Raw genomic sequence first — 18796 nt, forward strand, 5'->3', positions numbered from 1 at the left:
TTTTGCAAAGTGTGAACGCTTGTCAGCCAGAGGCGTGGCGGCCTCTTGCGCTTTTAACTCTGCAAGAGGGGAAAGTGCGAGATATTTTAAACTTGAGCTTCAACACAGAAGCTTCCTTTCTGTCTCCTAGTCTCAGATAAGTTAGGAACCGGTTTTTCTGGCCGGGGAGGATTTGATATAAGCAGAACGCATTCCTGCATCCCCGTTGTACTGGAAGGTGTTTTAAGCTTCCCCAATAGAAATAGGGTGGAGAAGTCTTTGGGAGGAGGTTTTACTGAGCGGAAGCGTACTAACACCTGTGCAAAAGCAAGTTATGTATTTCCTCCTGTAGCCTCTTCACTTCCAAGATTCAGCCCGCCATTCAGTATGGTACATTCAGGTCTGAATTGTCAGTTTATGTGAGTTACTTAAAAGGATGAGCTGCTAGGGCAGGATTTCTGCTTCCTTATTCAGCTTCACAGAGAAGTGATTCGGCTGTGATCCATTCTTTTCCTAGTTTAGCACTCTGTTATGTGTGTGTGTGTGCTGGGGGCGGGAAGGGGTCTGCCTTTGGTCGGCTGTCCTTGGATGGGGAGGAGACATCCAGGTCTGTGGGAATGTATAAGGACGTCCTGTCTTGACTGGGTCTCTCTGAAGGAGCCAAGTTGGCGAAAATGCTCAGTCCCACTGCGGGAAATGTTCCTGATGCAGAACCCAGTCGGCTGAAAGTCTCTTGTCACCTCGCGTTAAGTCTCAGGATACAGAGTCCTGTGGTCATCTGCTTAAAAGATCAGTGATGGAATTCAGGCCAGGGAGAGAGGTGGGTACCAGGAAAGGAAATGGCAGGAAATCTCATCTGAATAACCTGCAAATGCTCTGGAAAGCTCATTCCGTGCATCTGAAACTGTTGGTTTTTATTTCAAACACTGGTGACTTTCGGTGTCCTACTGAGAGTCTCTCTCTAGCTGTTCTACTGCTTTCTTTTCAGTCTGACTCCGAGGAGCAGTTGTTAGTGTCATTGATTCTGTTGAATGATTTACCAGTTGTCCCATCACTTTAAGCTGCAGGCTAAGAGATACTTTCATGTGAGTGAGCACTTTTGGCCAGTGGGCACACAGCGTTGCCAGCCCCAAGCTGCAGGGTGTGATGTGGGGGTCTCCTCTCCCTTTCTCCACCTGCTCCCTCACTTTCCAGCCCTATGGTTTTCCTTTCAAACCTTCTAAAGCTGGCTTTAGGTTTTGCAAGTCTTCAGCGAGCCCTGCGCTGTAATAGAACCATTTTTAATGCTCTGTGGTGCCGATAAGTAAATCACCAGCCACCTGGTGACAATGGCCAGTCTGTGTTCCTCAGGCTGCTCTGTCTTGAAATCTATAGACTTTGTTCCCTAACACTGCTCTTCACTGAGGGCCAGTGACAAACGTGTCCCCTGCCCACCTAATAAGCTGGCTCTCTGGTCAGTTCTGCTCGCACAGCAGCAGGTCACACTGTCTCAGAAGCACGTGGTGTCTCAGTGCTGCCCAGGGGACAAGAAGAAACACCCCAGAGACCAGCACTGACGGAAATGATGTGGGTCTGACTTGTCCAGGGTGGTGGCCCTACCAGCCCCACACGGCCACTGAGCACTTGGAACAGAGCTAGCATGGCAGAATTATTAATTATTGAATTTTAATTCATTTAAATTTAAGTAGCCACAGGTGACTGGAGGCTACTGTACTGGACAGCCCAGACAGAGACCCTCCTCACTTTCCAGCCCATCTCCCACAGTAACGTTTCACACGTCACATATTGTGGCCTTTTCATTCCCAGCCTTCGCGTGGCCGTGCCCTTCTCATCAAATGCCCCTCCCTCCCTCCACCTCTCCATTTCCACCCACACCCATGCAGATTCAGAGGGAGGAGAATCATATGCTACCTCCTGATGAGTGAGTGGAAAGTTCTAGAAGGACGTGTGGGATGAGAGGTCCTGCAGTGGTCATAAATAAATGGAAAATAAATTTGCTCTGTGGCCATCAGGAAATTGTACCAAAGATTGGCGTGGACTGTGTCTACCTCCAGTTCCGGACTTGTTTCTTTTCATCTTTGTGTCCCTATGGGGCTGTGAACACAGTAGGTGTTCTGTAACTATTAAGTGAATTAAGTCCAACAATATTATGTGACAGGGAAGGGAAATCATAATCTGGGTTTCATTTGCCACTGTTGTTAAACTGTTCTTGACGAAGCAGGTCTTTAAAATCTGTCTTGATGAGTTCCGCCTAGTGTCTTCATTTAATTTATGGGCAACGGTGCCCGAGTTGCACTGTAATAATAGTGCCTGGTGTTTATAAACCCCCTTACATCAGAGTATTTTTAAAAGCTTTGGAAACGCATTTTGATATCATGATTTATCATCCTTCTCTCTATAGATAAACTAATCACTAAATAACCAAACTTTTTCATTAACATGAAACAAATGTTTAGGCTAGAAAGGATTTAACTCCTGTCCCTGGTCATCTCAGCCAGTGTCTCAGTCCTAAGGAAGGGGAGGTCTTCATTAACAATGAAGTCTTCATTAACTGTCTTCAGAACTAAAGAAGGAAAAGTCCCATTAGCAATGATTTTGTTTGGATACATCAGAAGTCTTCTGTAAAACGTAAAATACCTCAGCTATGAGGAGACTCGTGGAACATCTACCTGAAGGGCAGACGTAGCTTCGTGGTTGTTATACTTCTGGTCTCTTCCCCAGACTGATTTTAAACTGTTGCATCATTCTGGGTGTCTTCCTCATCAATAAATATGCACGAAGCATATCTGTGAGGTCACTGTGCTAGGTTCTGGCTGTAGGACTCACTCTATGCGATTGGTCATCAGCTCTACATTCCGCGTCCTCGGTCCCACCCTAGTCGCCGAGATAATCAGTGTCACTTCATTCTCAGCTCTTCCTGAGGCGGTGAGCGTACGTCAGAAAGCACGGGTTCAGTCAGACCTTGATGAAAACCCCAGGCCATGCACTTGGTGAGGTGTTTGGCTCTGGGAAATTACTCAGCCTATGAGCCTCAATTAACTCACCTATAAAGTGGGATGACTGTCTCTACGTGCCTCCCAGGTGTCATACCTGCCCAATGAGACACAGTTCTCCGGGGTAAACGAGCAGTGGTTTCTAGGTGGAGCATTTCTGTCCTGAATCCTGCTCCCGTTTTGTTTTCCTTCCCTATATTTCTCCTTGCTGTTGTTCAACTTTTAGTTCGGTTATGTCTAGACATATTTTTTGTATCCCTGCAACCTACTGAACCTACCTGAAGTCGTCTCTGAAATGTCAGAACACAGTCCTGTTAACCCGTAGAGGACACGTGCGTAGGCCATGGAGTGTCACCCCCCCAGCCAGCGTGGGGGAGATGCCCGCACGTATCAGCCCTCACCTTCAGGAGCCGGGTGTGTTTGGGTGCTTCATCCAATTGCAGAGCCCGGGTTCTGTTCTTCGAGCATCACGGCTGCCTTAGTGGAAAAGGAGAATCTCCACAGTGCCACTGTTCCGTGGTTTACCGAGCAGCAAAACATCTGATCCAAACATTTAAGCTAGTTTCCATGGCCTCTCATGAACCTCACTGTGCTGTTTCCTAGCCCCTTCTTGGGTTTGTAATGTAGACGTGAGACCAGCCTGAGCCCTTGGAATTACAGAGTCCCCTCTTTACCATCCACGGAAGGTGGTCCTCCAGCCTCTTCCTCCTCTGGGTGGAGCAGACCTTGTGCCTCGCGAGGCAGCCCTTGGGAGCTTTGCCGGCCACAGCTGTGGTCTCTTACTGCTCTGAACGGGCCCCTCGTGGCATCACCTGGGTACCACAGTCACCTGGACACCCTTGCTGATCCCCGAGCAACCAGCATCCTCATGCCTTCCCTGTATCTCACCCTTTACCAGTTTGAAGACAGCCCTCCTTCCCTTCACAGCCCTCATCTTCAGGCCAAACAGCCCTAACTGTCCTCTGTGTGAAATGGTCCAGCCCTTCAGCATCCCAGCCTCCCCCGTCCAGATGTTTACTGGTTTGTCCCTGCCCCTCCCCTGCTCCAGGGGTCACCGACTCAGTTCACAGGAGAGGGACCTGTTACTTCCTGTGAGCCCGATGTTCTGCTCTCATTTAGGCCTCTTAAAATCGAAACCCTCTCCGTTCTTTCACTCAAGCGTTGCCAGACCAAGTCTTCATTGTCCCACTCTGTGTGTGTTTGTTTTCCTGAAAGGCGGAAATCTACAATTTCTCTGTCAGCTCTCAATGTCTTGGCTTTAACTCAACATTCCAGTCCCTGGAAGTGACGTCACCGCTGCCATTCACCCTCTCTCCAGCCCTCTTGCTTCTGCTGTCTGCGGATGCGCTTGCCAGTCACCATCTGGGTCTTCATTTATGATTTTGTTAATGGTGATGAGCTGGCTGGACAGAGCCATGGGTACCTGGCTTGGTGACGGCAGCCAAAAAAAGTTCTCAACTTCATACTTTATTATTATCATCATTTTACCTTTTTCGGCATGGAGAAGCCTTCGCTGAATATTTTCTTCCTAGTGAGCTGTTTTAAGCTCGGTTTGTAAGATCTTTGTGCAAAACCTGGAGCATCTCAAAATGCATTTTTTCCCTTAAGTATAAAGCAGGAAGCTCAGTGGTAGGGTGTGTGCTTAGCGTGCACAAGGTCCTGGGTTCAATCCCCAGGACCTCTGTTAAAAAAAAAAAAATGCAGCACTGTAACTCAAATTTGCAATTATGCCAGGGAGGGATTTGCATATTTCAACTTGCAATGAAGCTCCCTCGCAATTTATTTGGATATATTTACAAAGCACCTGGCTAGAGTTACTGTTGAGATAAAAGTCAGAAAGCTCCCTTACCAGAATGTCTTCATGGTGTTAGAGCTCTCCGATCCACACCCAGGCGTGAACCGGGCCCAGAGTGTGACTATTACATGCAGTGACGGCAGTAGGAGGAATGCGACCCTAGTAGTGGTAAGAGGAGCGGTCCTTATTTTTCTGAATTTAGTAACTACCTGCTCACCTTCTCAAATACATTCATTCTTGTCCGAACACCCACTCTGGGAGTAGAATTTCATTTTTCTTGTGTCACGGATGAGAAAAAGGAAACTGAGGGAAGTTAAATAACTTGCTCAAGGTCACAGGACAAGTCAGTGTATTAACCCAGGTCTGGGCTGATTTCAAGCCCTGAGCACTTTCTGTTATGTCCTGAAGCTTCTCAAATGCCTCCCACACCAAAATAATAATAATAATAATAATAATAATAATAATAATAATAATAATAATAATAATAATAATAATAATAATAATAATAAAATCAGTGACTGCCAGTTAAAGCATTCACTTGTGACCAGAGAGTTGCCCTCATAAGAGCCTGTCTGGAAGGGCAGGTGGCCGCAGCCCAGGACCTGGAGTCCTCCTGGTGTGCCTGGCTGGATGAAGGCTTTCCCTAGGTCCCCAGGGGAGGTGGTGACGGGCTGCCTGGACAGGTCTGGACAGACCTTCGTTGGCAAGCTTGTCTTTCCCTGTTCCTGTGAGCACCTTGCGATGCTCCCTCGTCCCCGAGCCGGGGAGCCACTGTACCTCTTCCCCAGGACCGGGTCCTGGACCACATCCCAGCCTGGTTCTCAACATCCGCGGACCTGGGGCAGGGAGGCAGAGTGGCATCCCCTCAGGTGTGACCTGTGGTGACTCAGAGCCTCTCTGGCTGGGAGACCAGGACCACCAATGATGTGAGGAGGGGAGGGGGAGGGGGAGGGAGGGCACTGGTTCCAGACCTTGCCAGGTCTGTAGATGTTAAATCAGAGCAGGAATGAAGCCTCGGTGACCCTCGTGGGTCTTCCTGAGGTCCCAGATAAAATCTCAGGCCCACAAAGGGGGTCGAACTAATTAATTCAGATGCAATTTTCTTTTTAAATGGGTGATTTGAGAAATTTCTCTCAGAGGCCATCGCTTGTCCTTAGTTTTCCAGGGTGTTGAGTAACTTCATGTGTCTGTGGAAGGGTTCAGGAGATGCCCTCGCTTTTCCTGGGAGCTAATGGTAGGTCCTCGGGAATCCTCCCCCAGGGGAGAGACCCAGGGCTGTCTGGGTGCATGTACAAAGGTGAGCGTGTTGAGCAATTTAAAATGCTCGGAGTCACTCTGAGGTTGCATGCGTGTGCCTGTGGATAAAAGAGGAGCGTTCGGGGATTAACAGCATCTAGGCCGAGTCTGGGGACTTACAAGGACAGCCACGGTGGGAAATTGGACCAAGTCTCAAACCTTCTGAAAGAGACATAAGCCAGCAAGAAGCGTTCTTAGTTATGTGTGGTGAGTGGAGGCGTCAAGACAGGATGAGGAGCCACAAGGAGCTCGGAGTTTCTACCAGTAAATCTCAGGCGGGTAGCTGGGACGTGTGGGCTGAGTCTGTGGACGTGCAGCGGTGTGACCTGACCCATGCTTCATCCCACTCTTGTACAACTTAGCTCTACATAATTATTCTCCTGGACTTCAGGCCGCAGGTAAACAAGAAACAGATGAGCAAGTGAGACTGTGGCCAAAAGGGCCCACACAATAGAAAGGCAAAATGCGAAACCCAGAATCCTGCAGATGTACTGATTCTGCCTGGCCCGAGTGAGCACTGGGACTTTGGGGGTGTGATAGGCCTGCAGGAATGGAGAATCCACTTTCCTGCTGGACTTGGTAGTATGGGATGCAAGCCTTGGTAGTGTGCTGCTAGCAGCCTTCTTGTGCCCACGAGGTGCTAACCAGCCTGAGAAAGCAGCAAACACGGGGAGGCAGGGCTGAGGGACATGGAGAATGATTTTTTTCTTTCTTCTTTTAATTGAGGTATAGACAAACAATAAGGTCCTACTGTATAGCCCAGGGAACTATATTCAATAGGTTGTAAAACCTATAATAAAAAAGAATATGTGCATATATATGCATGAGAATGACTTGATGACACCGCCCACCGTAGACCCTGAGTCCAGCTGGGGCAGTGTGAGCCAGTGAATTCCAGATTTTGCTTAAGCTATTTCCAGTTGGGTTTTCTGCCACATGAAATTGGGAGACTCATAATACAAGCTGATGATGGCTTTTATCGAAGGGACACTTCCCTCATCATTTTATTTGGGGGGATGGCAGCACGAAGGTAAGACCTTTATCACCATAATTCCGTGGGTCTAAATAGGATGCCAGCGAAGGGGCGGGCAGCCCTGCTGTACGTCCAGGGTGGAGTGCAGACCAGGCGTCTGAGCCTCCCCTGCTCTCTGACGGACATGCCCTGTATCTTCACCCATCCAGCCACCTCCCTTCTCTGCCTTGGGTTTCCTCCCCTGGAATTCCAGGTCCGTGTCTGCATGCCATTCTGTCTGAGAAACTAAATGATGAACTTGGCCCCCTCCCACTGTTTTGCTGACGGATGAGAAGGCTGTCACACACGTACCCAGGGGTAGGTTTTGACACTTCAGGTGTGGTGGTGAGCAATTATGCAGATGTATTCCAGAAGGATGATGCTTTTGAGGGACTCCAGGGCATTGAATTTCTCAAATAGCCCTGGCTTGTGCTTATTACTCGTTTCGCTGCGGTGCATAATGTAACTCAGAGTCCTGTTGCATTTTGCTGAGCAGTTAAAGAACCTGGAAAGTGCAGAGTAGTGACGTTGACCATGCGCCTGCAGGAAGGGCCCCGCTGCCCACCTGCTCCCCGGCTGTCAGCTGTCTGGTGCTGCTGGCTCGACATTTCAAGGTCACTCGGGAGTGAAGCTTTGTGACGTAGTCCAGCGGATGGATGGTGGCAGGGAATATAAGCCGAGCACTGCAGGAGGGCAGAGCCAGCCAGTGTGGGGAGGAGGGGCCTCAGTTTTGCCAGCTTTTAGGGAGGTGTTGGAGATGGGGTTGATTGATTCTAAACAAAGGAAGGTAGAAATATTCAGCTTTTACGTTGGCACTGTCTCCAAACCTTTTACTGCGTGGCTCAAATGGTCCTGATGCAGAAGATTTACTGGGCAGATCCAGGCATCTCCCCAACCCCAAGAATGCTGAGCAAAGTGGATGTTACTGGCAACGTTGTCCCCGTTACTGACAACATTGTCCCCGTTACTGACAAAGTCAGCGATGGGAAGGCTGCTCTGTTTCCTGGGGGCCTTCTGCCTTTGAGGCTCTAGGTAAAAACTCACTCCTTAGCTTTTTCAGTAATCGGGGGTTGGAGAGCTGTTTTTAAATATATTTTTTATTGAAGTATAGTCAGTGTACAATATTGTGTCAATATCTGGTACACAGGGTCAAGTTGCAGTCATACACACACACATACATATATTCCTTTTTATGTTTTCGTTAGAGGTTACTACAAGATACTGACTATGGTTCCCTGCACTCTACAGAAGAAACTTGCTGTTTATCTATCTCATGTGTAATGGTGTCTGCAAATCTTAAACTCCCAAATTATCCCTTCCCACCCTCTTCCTGGGGTTGGGTGGAGAGGGGTCTTAAATCTTGTTACCTTGAGCATTTTTCCAAGACTGACTTCAGTCCTACTTTATTGAAAGTCAAGACCTTGCCCAGGCTTCACATATGGTTTCTGTTTCTGGGTTCACAGTACTATTGTCTGATTGATGAAATGAACACATTATGTGACTGTAGGAAGCCCTGCTCTTTTTTTTTTTTTTTTTTCCTTGTCACTTCGAAAACATTGTGCCATCATCACCTCTCCAAAGGGTTTATAACACTCATTCACGTCTGGATTTCTGTGTTTGCCTCTCTCTGTAAACACAATTAAGTAGACTGATGCTCCCCATCAAGATTGCTTGAATGAAAAATGACCAGTAATGGAAAAATAATCACATACATGAGAAAAAATTAAGGGGAAAAAATCACCTGATAAGAATAACGACCATTGAACGTATTATATTCCTTTTCCATTTTGTCAAATCTTATACTACGTTACATTAAAAAAAAAAGATTTGTTTTGGAGGTCATGTGGTTAGAGCTTAATTTCTCAGAGACATAGAAGGCTTTGGAGAAAGGTATGCTTTGAGGTTTGAGAGAAAGGAAGGAGAGAAACTTCTTTGTGGATTTTAAAGAAAATTATTTATGTGGAAAATGTAATTTTTAAAAAGCCTAATTTTTAGAGCAATCCAAAGTTATAGAAGAGTAGCTTTCTAGCTAAATTTATCCAAGACAAAGGAGAGCCATTTGGAAAGCCTTCCAAGGGGGTTTTCTCGAAATTGTCAAAGAACCTGTCAGGGTAAAAGCCGGGGCAGGTGGAGGACAGCGGGAGAGTTGAATGAACTAATTTTCTGTTGACTGTTGTCCACATGCTCCCAGAGCCAAGATTTCACATCATCTATTTTAGTATTTAGAATCAAATTTGAAGACCATTGTCAGGATAAAAACTACTATTCTGTTTTCCCCATTAAAAAAAAATCTACACCCAGATGCACTGATGGGGTGATACCAAAACTGTCTCCTATTCACCCGTCGTCACTTCCATGATTCCCTTGAGGAACTCGCCTGTTACCAAGTGATTCTTTAGTTTTGCAGTAGACAGTCATAGGCAGGCTCTGTACTTTCATTTCCTACCCAAAGCCCTGTGCTATGTTTAATTGCCATTTTATGCCCTCAGAAAACTGGGGCTCAGAAGCATTATGTGATCCTTTATACCCCTCGAATATTTTACTTAATCGTAAACCCAGTTAGAAACAGAAATCAGATTTATCAACTTCACAGTTGCAGGCTTATTCCCCCTGCCTTATTGTTTGTGTAATGTTTTGGGACCAAATTATTTTGCAGAGGGTCCACCATCACTAAAAAATGTCAAACATGAGATATCAAATCTGCATATACCACCTTTATTTATCATTTTAGGCAGAGTAACTGTTTGGACACAGGGTGTCTCATGACTGTGGAGTTAGGAGCATCCTGTTAGTCGGACTTGGTTTTGTACCAGATTTGAAGATTGAACGTGAGGGAGGTACAGTGTTGTGCTTTGGGAGTGAATAAAACAGCCAAGGGAAAGTGAAGTCCATCTCAGTGGGAAACGGTGCTGGTGTGATTTTATTAAGTGTCGCGTTCCTTGAGGACAAAACGGCACCGTGTCTTAATGGGCTTCATGTGCAGAGAACATGTCTTGTGGAGTTGCTGTCTCTCCTGAGACAAGTGGCCGTGAAAAATGGAAGGATCTGAGATAACTCATTGGGGCTGTGCATGTCACCACACGAATCCTGCAGTCTGTCCCACTGTCATGGTTGACGTTTCCTTTTGCTGGGTGCAGGGTTCTTCTTGGTCCAAATTCTGTGCATACCACTGCTAACTAATGAAAAAATAAATGTGTCTCCATCCTCAGCAGAATATCACCCACAACTCTAAATAAAACATTGTCGAATAAATGACATTGGGCCTCTTTTTGCCAGGAGGCTATAACACTCAAAAAGTCAAAACCTTAAATCAAGCATGTTAAACTTGGGGTGGGGGGGACCAGCAGCACCCTGATAATTTAATCCTTATGAATCAGTTATAATCCTCTGCATCTCCTTCTATTCACTTCCCCATTTTGCTGATTCTTTGCCCAACCACATGCAATTAGAATTTTTTTATTACTGTTTTTATTAGTTGCATTGGCAGAAAGAGAAGAAACACTTTTCACCCCCTAAATATTCATGACTTCCCAGGGAATGAATAGTTGGACTTCATATCCTATATTTGAAATGTTGCATAGTCTTGGGTTTTTTTGTTTTGTTTTGTTTTGGGGTTTTTTTTGACTGAAATAGGAGAAGCAATCCTAATTTGAGATATAAGCAAGTTAGGGTCAGAGATGAGACTCGCACATGAATGCATTATAGTTACTAAATTCAGGCCTGCTTTTAGCTATGGAGTTTTTTTTAATTGAAGTGTAGTTGATTTACAATGTTGTGTTAATTTCTGATGTACAGCACAGCGCTTCAGTTATCTACATGTTCTTTTTCATAATAGCTTATTGCAAACTATTGAGTATAGTTCCCTGGGCTCTACAGTAGGACCTTGTTGTTTATCTCTTTTATATATAGTAGTGTGTAACTGCCAATCTCAAATTCCTAATTTATCCCTCCCTACCCTTTCCCCTTGTGTGACCGTAAGTTTATTTTCTATGTCTGTGAGTCTGTTTCTGTTTTGTAAATAAGTTCATTTGTGTCATTATTTTAGATTCCACTTATAAGTGATATCATACGACATTTATCTTTCCCTGTCTGACTTACTTCACTTAGTATGATCATCTCTGGGTCCATCCATGTTGCTGCAAATGGCATTATTTCATTCCATTTTATAGCTGAGTAGTATTCCATTGTACAGATATACCACAGCTTCTTTATTCAATCATCTGGCAATGGAGATTTTTTTAAAATTAAACTTTAATTTTAGCTAAGTATAGATTCAATGGAGTTGAAAGAAATAATACAGAGATCCCTCCATATACCTTTTACCCACTTTACATGTGTTAACATCTTGCAAAACAGTCACCACCAGGATATTGATGTTGGTATGAACAAGATATAGAACATCTCCATCCCCACTGAGATCTCTCCTGTTGCCATTTTATAGTCAACACTCCCTTTCTGCCCCTACCTCCTTCTTAACTCCTGCTAACCTCTTACCTCTTCTCTAACTCTATAGTTTTGTCATTTCAAGAAGTTCATGTAAATGGAATCCAACAGTATTTCACCTTGTAGGATTGACTTTTTTCACTTACCATGTTTCAATGAAGATTCATCCTGGTCATTGTGTGTGTCAATGGTTTGCCCTTTTAATTGCTGAGTAGTGTCTCATGGTATGGAAACCACACAAATGGGTCAAAGAAGAGATCACAAGAAAAAAATTAACAAAATATTTTGTGATGAATAAAAATGAAAGCATAATATTAAAACTTATAGTATGTAGCAAAAGCAGTTCTCAGAGGGAAATTCATAGCTCTAAGTGCCTAAATTTAAAATAAGAAAAATCTCAAATCAATAAGCCAGTCTTCCACATTAAGAAACTAGAAAAAGAAGAGCAAACTAAACCAAAGCCGGCAGACAGAAGGAAATAGTAAAGATTACAATGGACGGAAATGAACTAGAGAATAGAAAACCCATGGAGAGAATAAATGACTTCAAAAAATCAGTTCTTTGAAAAGATCAGTAAAACTGACAAACCTTAACCAAGAATGACCAAGAAAAAAAGAGAGGAGACTCAGATTACTAAAATCATGAATAAAAGTGGGGACATTACTACCAACTTTATGTAATTGAAAGAGAATTCTATAAACTACCGTGTACCAACAAGCTAGATAACCTAGATGAATTGAAGGAATATGTGGAAACACATGCACTCCCAGAACTGACTGAAGAAGAAGTAGAAAATCTGAATAGACATAACAAGTTAAGAGAATTAATTGGTAATCAGAAAACTTCCAAGAAAGAAAAGCCCAAGGTCGTTTGGCTTCACTGTCAAATTCTGTAAAATCTTTAAAGAAGATTTAACATCAGTTCTTCTTGAATCTCCCAAAAAAAGAGTGGAGGAAGGAATAGTTCCTAAATCATTCCGTGGGTCCAATATTACCCTGATACCAAAGCCAAAGTCATCACACACAAAAAAAGAAAATCTTAGATTTAAGTTCCCTTATGAATATAGATGCAAAAATCATCAAAAAATACTAACCGAATGAACTTGTGTATCAATTCAACTTAAAAGATGACAGTGTCCTTCTATGTAGCTCCTGCCTGCCTTTCCATTGTCCAGATTTCTCTAATGCTTTCCTGCCCCATGAATAGAACTATGATCCATCCACAATTCCATCCTGGGTTTGTCATATAAACAGACATTATTAAAATACTCACTCCAGCCAATCATAATTCCCCATGGAAAAGAAAAGATGGGAATACTTCTACTATAAATAGTCTATGAGAGCTGAAAGCAGGAACTGGATGCCGTCTAATCAACTAAATGATTGTTAAATTATTTAAGCTCTTCAGATGAAGCCAGGTAAGGTGCTTGACTTGGGTGGGGGGACAGATGAGGAGGCAGGAAGGCAACACAGGGAGGGAACCAGCTCTGCTACCTGCCTTCCATATTCACATAAGGGAGGGATGCTTCAGAGTAAGTCAGTGTCTCTGGAAAAGCCTATTACTAGACCCTTGGTCTGTGGCCCCAAGATAGTGTCACCTAGCAATGAGCAGTGGCCTTGCCTGCCTGGTGCTCATAGTATGCGTGCAGACACACGCCTAACCCCGCCAGCATTTTGTACCCACCCTGAGTTTGGGGAGTGAGTTGAAAGCCCTCTGTTTTCTCTTTGAACAGAACAGATATTCATACTCTAAGACAGTTAAGGCAGAAATCCAATTACTGATCTAATTAGCACCTTTGAGGGGTAAATACCAAATTTAGCACTGGAGAAAAGCTCAAATTACCCAGTATGGTTGACAGGTCACCTTCTTAGAGAGTCTGGTGGAGGGCCAGGGGCCCTGGGGCACACAGACTGCTGAGCTTAGTCACTGCTGATCAGAATTTAGCCCTCTGCATCCAAAGCCTTTTTCAAATATAGCTTTCCAGTTAACATCATTTTCGAAGGTGTTTTCATTCCCTAGGGAGTTTGGTAAATGACTTTCTTTTGGCTCAGTCCCACTTTAAAAATTGTTTATCCTGCTGCTGAAAATTCCATTTGTCCTAGGTCTTAAGGTGAAATTAAAATTCCATTTAGGGACTAAGCATGCCCACATGAGAGTTTGGGCTTCATTAGAAAGAATTTGGTTGTTTGCTTTATTTTCTGCCACCCTGGGCTCTTTTATTTTTGAAGCTGATCTGAGGGTCTTTGGAAGGACACTGAAGCAGGAAAAGAACAGTGTGCTGGGGCTTGTGGCATTTTTGAACTGTAACAGAATATTCTTTCTCTCCAACCCATCTGTAGAAGCTATTCCACAATACCCAAGCAGGATCCTACCTACACGGCTCTCAAATATCTGAGACATATGAAGAAATTACAACACTTTTTTTCTTCTGAAGACTAGGCTTTTCATTCATTGATTGATTGATTCTTTTTTATTTTAATCTATTTTTATATATAGTGGCTAACATTTGTAAATCTCAAACTCCCAAATTTATCCCTTCCCACCCCTTTCCCCGGTAACCATAAGATTGTTTACTATGTCTGCGAGTCTGTTTCTGTTTTGTAGATGAATTCATAGTGTTCTTTTTATTTTTTTCAGATTCCACATGAGTGACATCATTTGGTATTTTTCTTTCTCTTTCTGGCTTACTTCACTTAGAATGACATTCTCCAGGGACATCCATGTTGCTGCAAATGGCATTATTTTATTCGTTTTTATGGCAGAATAGTATTCCATTATATAAATATACCACAATTTCTTTATCCAGTCATCTGTCAGTGGACATTTAGGTTGGTTCTGTGTCTTGGCTATTGTAAATAGTGCTGCTGTGAACATTGGGGTGCATGTATCTTTTCACATTAGAGTTCCCTCCAGATATATGCCCAGCAGTGGAATTACTGGGTGATATGGTAAGTCTATTTTTAGTTTTTTGAGGAATCTCCATACTGTTTTCCATAATGGTTGCACCAAACTGCATTCCCACCAGCAGAGTACGAGGGTTCCCTTTTCTCCACAGCCTCTCCAGCATTTATCGTTCATGGACTTTTGAATGATGACCATTCTGACTGGTGTGAGGTAATACCTCCTTGTAGTTTTGATTACAGTTGCATCTGGGCATCTTTCTCTGATTCCCAAGAGACAAGTTCAAGCAAGAAGTCTGCATTTGGTGGTTTCTTCTTAAGCATCATTACAAACAAGTGCTGATCAGCAGTCACGTTTAAATGTTCTCCAGTAGCACCTGGCCTCCTTTCTCTCTAGCAGGTACCATGAGAGACAAACCATTGAGAAGCAGTATTATCTTTGACTGTTAATTTCTTTAGTCAAACCAATATTTGCATGACTCCTGTGTGGCAGATGTGAGCAAAATGCCTGCCCTCGTGGTACTTAGGGTCGGATGTAAGAGGCAGATGTGATCAGATCATCACACAAAGACAGGTCTGATGTGAAGTGGAGTGAAGTCTCCAGAGGCAGCTTACCTGAGTTCAAATCCTGGCTCTACCACCTGCGAGCTCTGTGACTTGGGGCATTTAATCCACTGTCTCGTGCTCCTCCTCTGTGAGAAGGGGTATTATCAGTAGTACCTCAGAAGGTGGTTGTACTTACACAGGGAAGTGCTATGTTTTTATTAATAACGTTAACTGTGACAAGTACTCCAAAGAGCACAAGACATGAAGCTCTCACCTAGAACAGGTGCCAGGAAGGCTTCCCGGGGAACGTGAGTGGCACTTTGCTAGACTGGAAGGATATTGGAAGGATGAGAGGGGTCGATGAGGAGAAGTGGGTGGGACCGGAAACGGAGCACTCCAAGTAGAGGTCGTGACAGGTGCAAAGGATGCAGGGGAGGGAGGGGTGTCAGGGGGAAGGCGGTGTGTTGAAGACCCATATGGTTGGAGCACAGACAGCAAAGGGCGGAGTGACGGGAAGGCAGGGGCCAGGCATGTTAAGGATCAGTTTCTTCACACATATTCCTTGGAACCTCATCATGTTCAAACTTGTATATAACCCTACATTCAATGATATATTTCTAGTGAAAATCCTTTCTTTTTTTTTTTTTTATTGAAGCATAGTTGATTTACAAGGTTGTGTTAGTTTCTGGTGAACAGCATAGTGATTCATTTACACACACACACACACACACATATATATATATGCTTTTAATTAGTAGTAGAAGTAGTAGTATGTTTCAGAGGAACAGCATTATAATTTTACATTCTATTTTTATTTTACTTTTAATGGAGGTACTGGGGATTGAACCCAGTACCTTGTGCATACTAAGCACATGATCTACCACTGCGCTATACCAACCCCCCCATATGTTCTTTTTTAATATATATTCTTGTTCATATTCTTTAACATTATAGGTCATTACAAGAAATTGAATATAGTTCCCTGTGCTGTACAGTATGTCCTTGTTGTTTGTCTATTTTATATATAGTAGTGTGTATCTGCAAATCCCAAACTCCCAATTTATCCCTTCCCACCCGCTTTCCCCTTTGGTAACCATAAGTTTGTTTTCTATGTCTGTGAGTCTGTTTCTGTTTTATAAATGAGTCTTTTGTGCCATTCTTTTAGATTCCACATACAAGTGACATCATATGGTATTTGTCTTTCTGTGTCTGACCTCCTTCACTTAGTATGAGCATGTCCAGGTCCACCCATGACAAATTGAAAGCCCTTTTTTAATGGCTTAGGCTTAACCGTATGAACTTGCCACTTCCGGAGGTCATAAACAGTTGAATATCATCACCTTCATATGGTTAACATCCATTTCATATTTCATCCCTCAAAGGGTGACAAGACCACCACTCAGTGTCTGAAATTAAAAGCCAAGCTGGTCAGGCACAGTCCCTTCCCAGCGGAGCTGACGGTTGCCCTTCTCAAGGATTTTGGGACCTGTGAAGTTCAAGGACGGGTGAGGTTTTAGAGACATAAGGGGGCTGATACCATCTGCACAGGCTGTCACTTGGGGAGAATCTTGTTGATCGGTTGCCCCTGAGAGGTCTGGACGGAGTCTGTAACCTCACTGGCTGACTTTCAGAAACGAGAAGGGGACCATGGACTGGCTGGCTCGCCAAAAGCTTACCAAGGTTGAGGTGAGCTGTCATAACTGAGAAGGTTTACAGCTGGTTCTGGGGCCACTTGTTACCATGGCTACCGATAACCCACCTTTTCCTGAGACTGTGAGAGCTGTTTTTATTCTTGTGGTTCAACTTAAGAAAAGGCTGTAAGAATGGGCCCAACTCTTGAAAGCAAGTGGTGGAGACACTGACTACTCATCACTTCTTTCTGGACTCAGTCAGAAAAGAAAGATACTTACGCACGCACTGCTTTCAAGTTCTGAACGTGAGTGCCATTCCATTGGCAGTTCAAAGGCTTGCTTTTATTTTGTGGACCTGGTGCTTTAAACTGATAAAGATGAAAGCCATTCTCCCATATCCTAAGCACTCTTCAATTCTTCCCCCTGTGTGTTTTGTGTATTTTTCCCTCCCTTCTTTACTGTGAGACAAGAAATTGAATGTAGTTCCCTGTGCTATACAGTAGGTCCTTGTTGTTTATCTATTTTATATACAGTAATGTGTATCTGCAAATCTCAAACTCCCAATTTATCCCTTCCCACCCCCTTTCCCCTTTGGTAACTGTAAGTTTGTTTTCCATGTCTGTGAGTCTGTTTCTGTTTTGTAAATAAGTTCATTTGTGCCTTTCTTTTAGATTCCACATGTAAGTGACATCATATGGTATTTGTCTTTCTGTGTCTGACTTCCTTCACTTAATATGAGCATCTTCTGGCAGCCTTCCCAAAGCAGGCCAATCACCCTAAGTGTGACGCTTGGTTTCCCCTGAATTTCCTGCTCACACAGCTAACTCTGTGAGCCAGCTCTCCTTTGTAGGGATTTAATCACGACCTCTTACCCTTTTGTGGTCCCTTCTAGTACAAGGCGTGTGGATAATTCCAACACAAGGCTGGTGGTCCAGATTGAAAAGGATCCAGGTAAGAGGATATCTTCCTACTCTCTTTTTAAGCAGTTGATTGATTTTGTGGTGTAGATAGACTCCTCCCATCCAAAAAGGGAATTAAGTACTCACTTTTTAGAATCACCGTGGTGACAATGCATGTCTTGGTAAATACACTGACTGTAAAATTAAACTGCAATAGAACTGATCAAGTATCCTGATTGCTTTGGAGGTGCACTCCTCCATTTTTTAGAGTTGATCAGATATCTCTTCAGTATTGAATGACTCAGTTAATTAAGCTGCTTTAATCTGTGTATGGGAAACATCGAATACAGACTATAAACCTTGGTATCTTCTGACAAACATTTTTTTGAAAAACATCAGCATGATGAGGTCCTTCGAGGCAAACCACTTCAGGATCCAGGATCCAGAAGTCTTCAGAAACTTTGTTCAACCTTAAGCTCTGGATGGATTTATCTGGCAGAAAATTATTTTACTTTATTCTTCCTATTGTCTATCTCATTTTCAATCATTTGACCTCGTTTTTTTCCCCTCATTATCAGAATGCAAATTTCAACTGGTCTCCATTTTTATCCACCTCACTCTCTCCCCAGTGCCAAAAATGTTGTCCAGGAAGTATCCTGTTAGGCTCAATAGCTCTGTTTGAATTGCATGTACAGGATTAATTTGAAATTTGATAACACCTGGAGAGACAGGTTTACTTTTCATTTAACTTTATGTCAGTCCAACTTGAAGGGGGCGTGAATTGGGGCATAAACATCTCTAATATGGAGCCGTGGGGCTGAGATTTTGCAGGTTGTTGGTATCAGCCATGTGCACAATTTTATGAGTGAATCATGCCTTCAGTTGTTCATAATTTTGTCTCATTTTAATCTAATTATGCAGCTGTGTGGTCAAGGTGTTCTAAGAGCTCCACTTTCACTGGGTTTAAATTGTTTTGTGTTATTTAAACATCAGACAGTTTGAACAATGAAAAGTTAATTCTCTCATTCAGGCCTTTTCCTTTACAAGTGCCCCAGACTCAAAGTAATCTCTAATTAGTGCCTCAGGATGCACGCGGATTCGTCATAGAAAAGGAATATCATGGCAGGTCAGGTAGACTTCATCTGCATAGAAAATTCAGCACACGGATACTTTATCAGATTAAATGACATGACTCAGCCCATAGGACAGTTCATTTCTTTCCATTAATTATAATTAGGTGATAAATGCACTAATTTTAATTCAGCTCTTAACTTTCATGAATGCCTAGCAATGATATGCATG

At 43.5% G+C, this 18796-nt stretch overlaps 1 protein-coding gene across 1 annotated transcript in view; it reads left to right on the forward strand.

Moving 5' to 3' along the window:
• The window catches only part of PCNX2 (pecanex 2), a 233437-nt gene that overhangs the window by 171608 nt on the left and 43033 nt on the right, over nucleotides 1-18796 (forward strand). Inside the window, exon 24 of the mRNA XM_032490546.1 lies at nucleotides 17488-17546. Coding sequence (XP_032346437.1) covers nucleotides 17488-17546 — 59 coding nt within the window. The remainder of the gene's footprint in view (nucleotides 1-17487; nucleotides 17547-18796) is intronic.

The sequence above is a fragment of the Camelus ferus genome, chromosome 11, assembly GCF_009834535.1.
Source record: "Camelus ferus isolate YT-003-E chromosome 11, BCGSAC_Cfer_1.0, whole genome shotgun sequence".
In the NCBI taxonomy this organism is placed as follows: Eukaryota; Metazoa; Chordata; class Mammalia; order Artiodactyla; family Camelidae; genus Camelus; species Camelus ferus.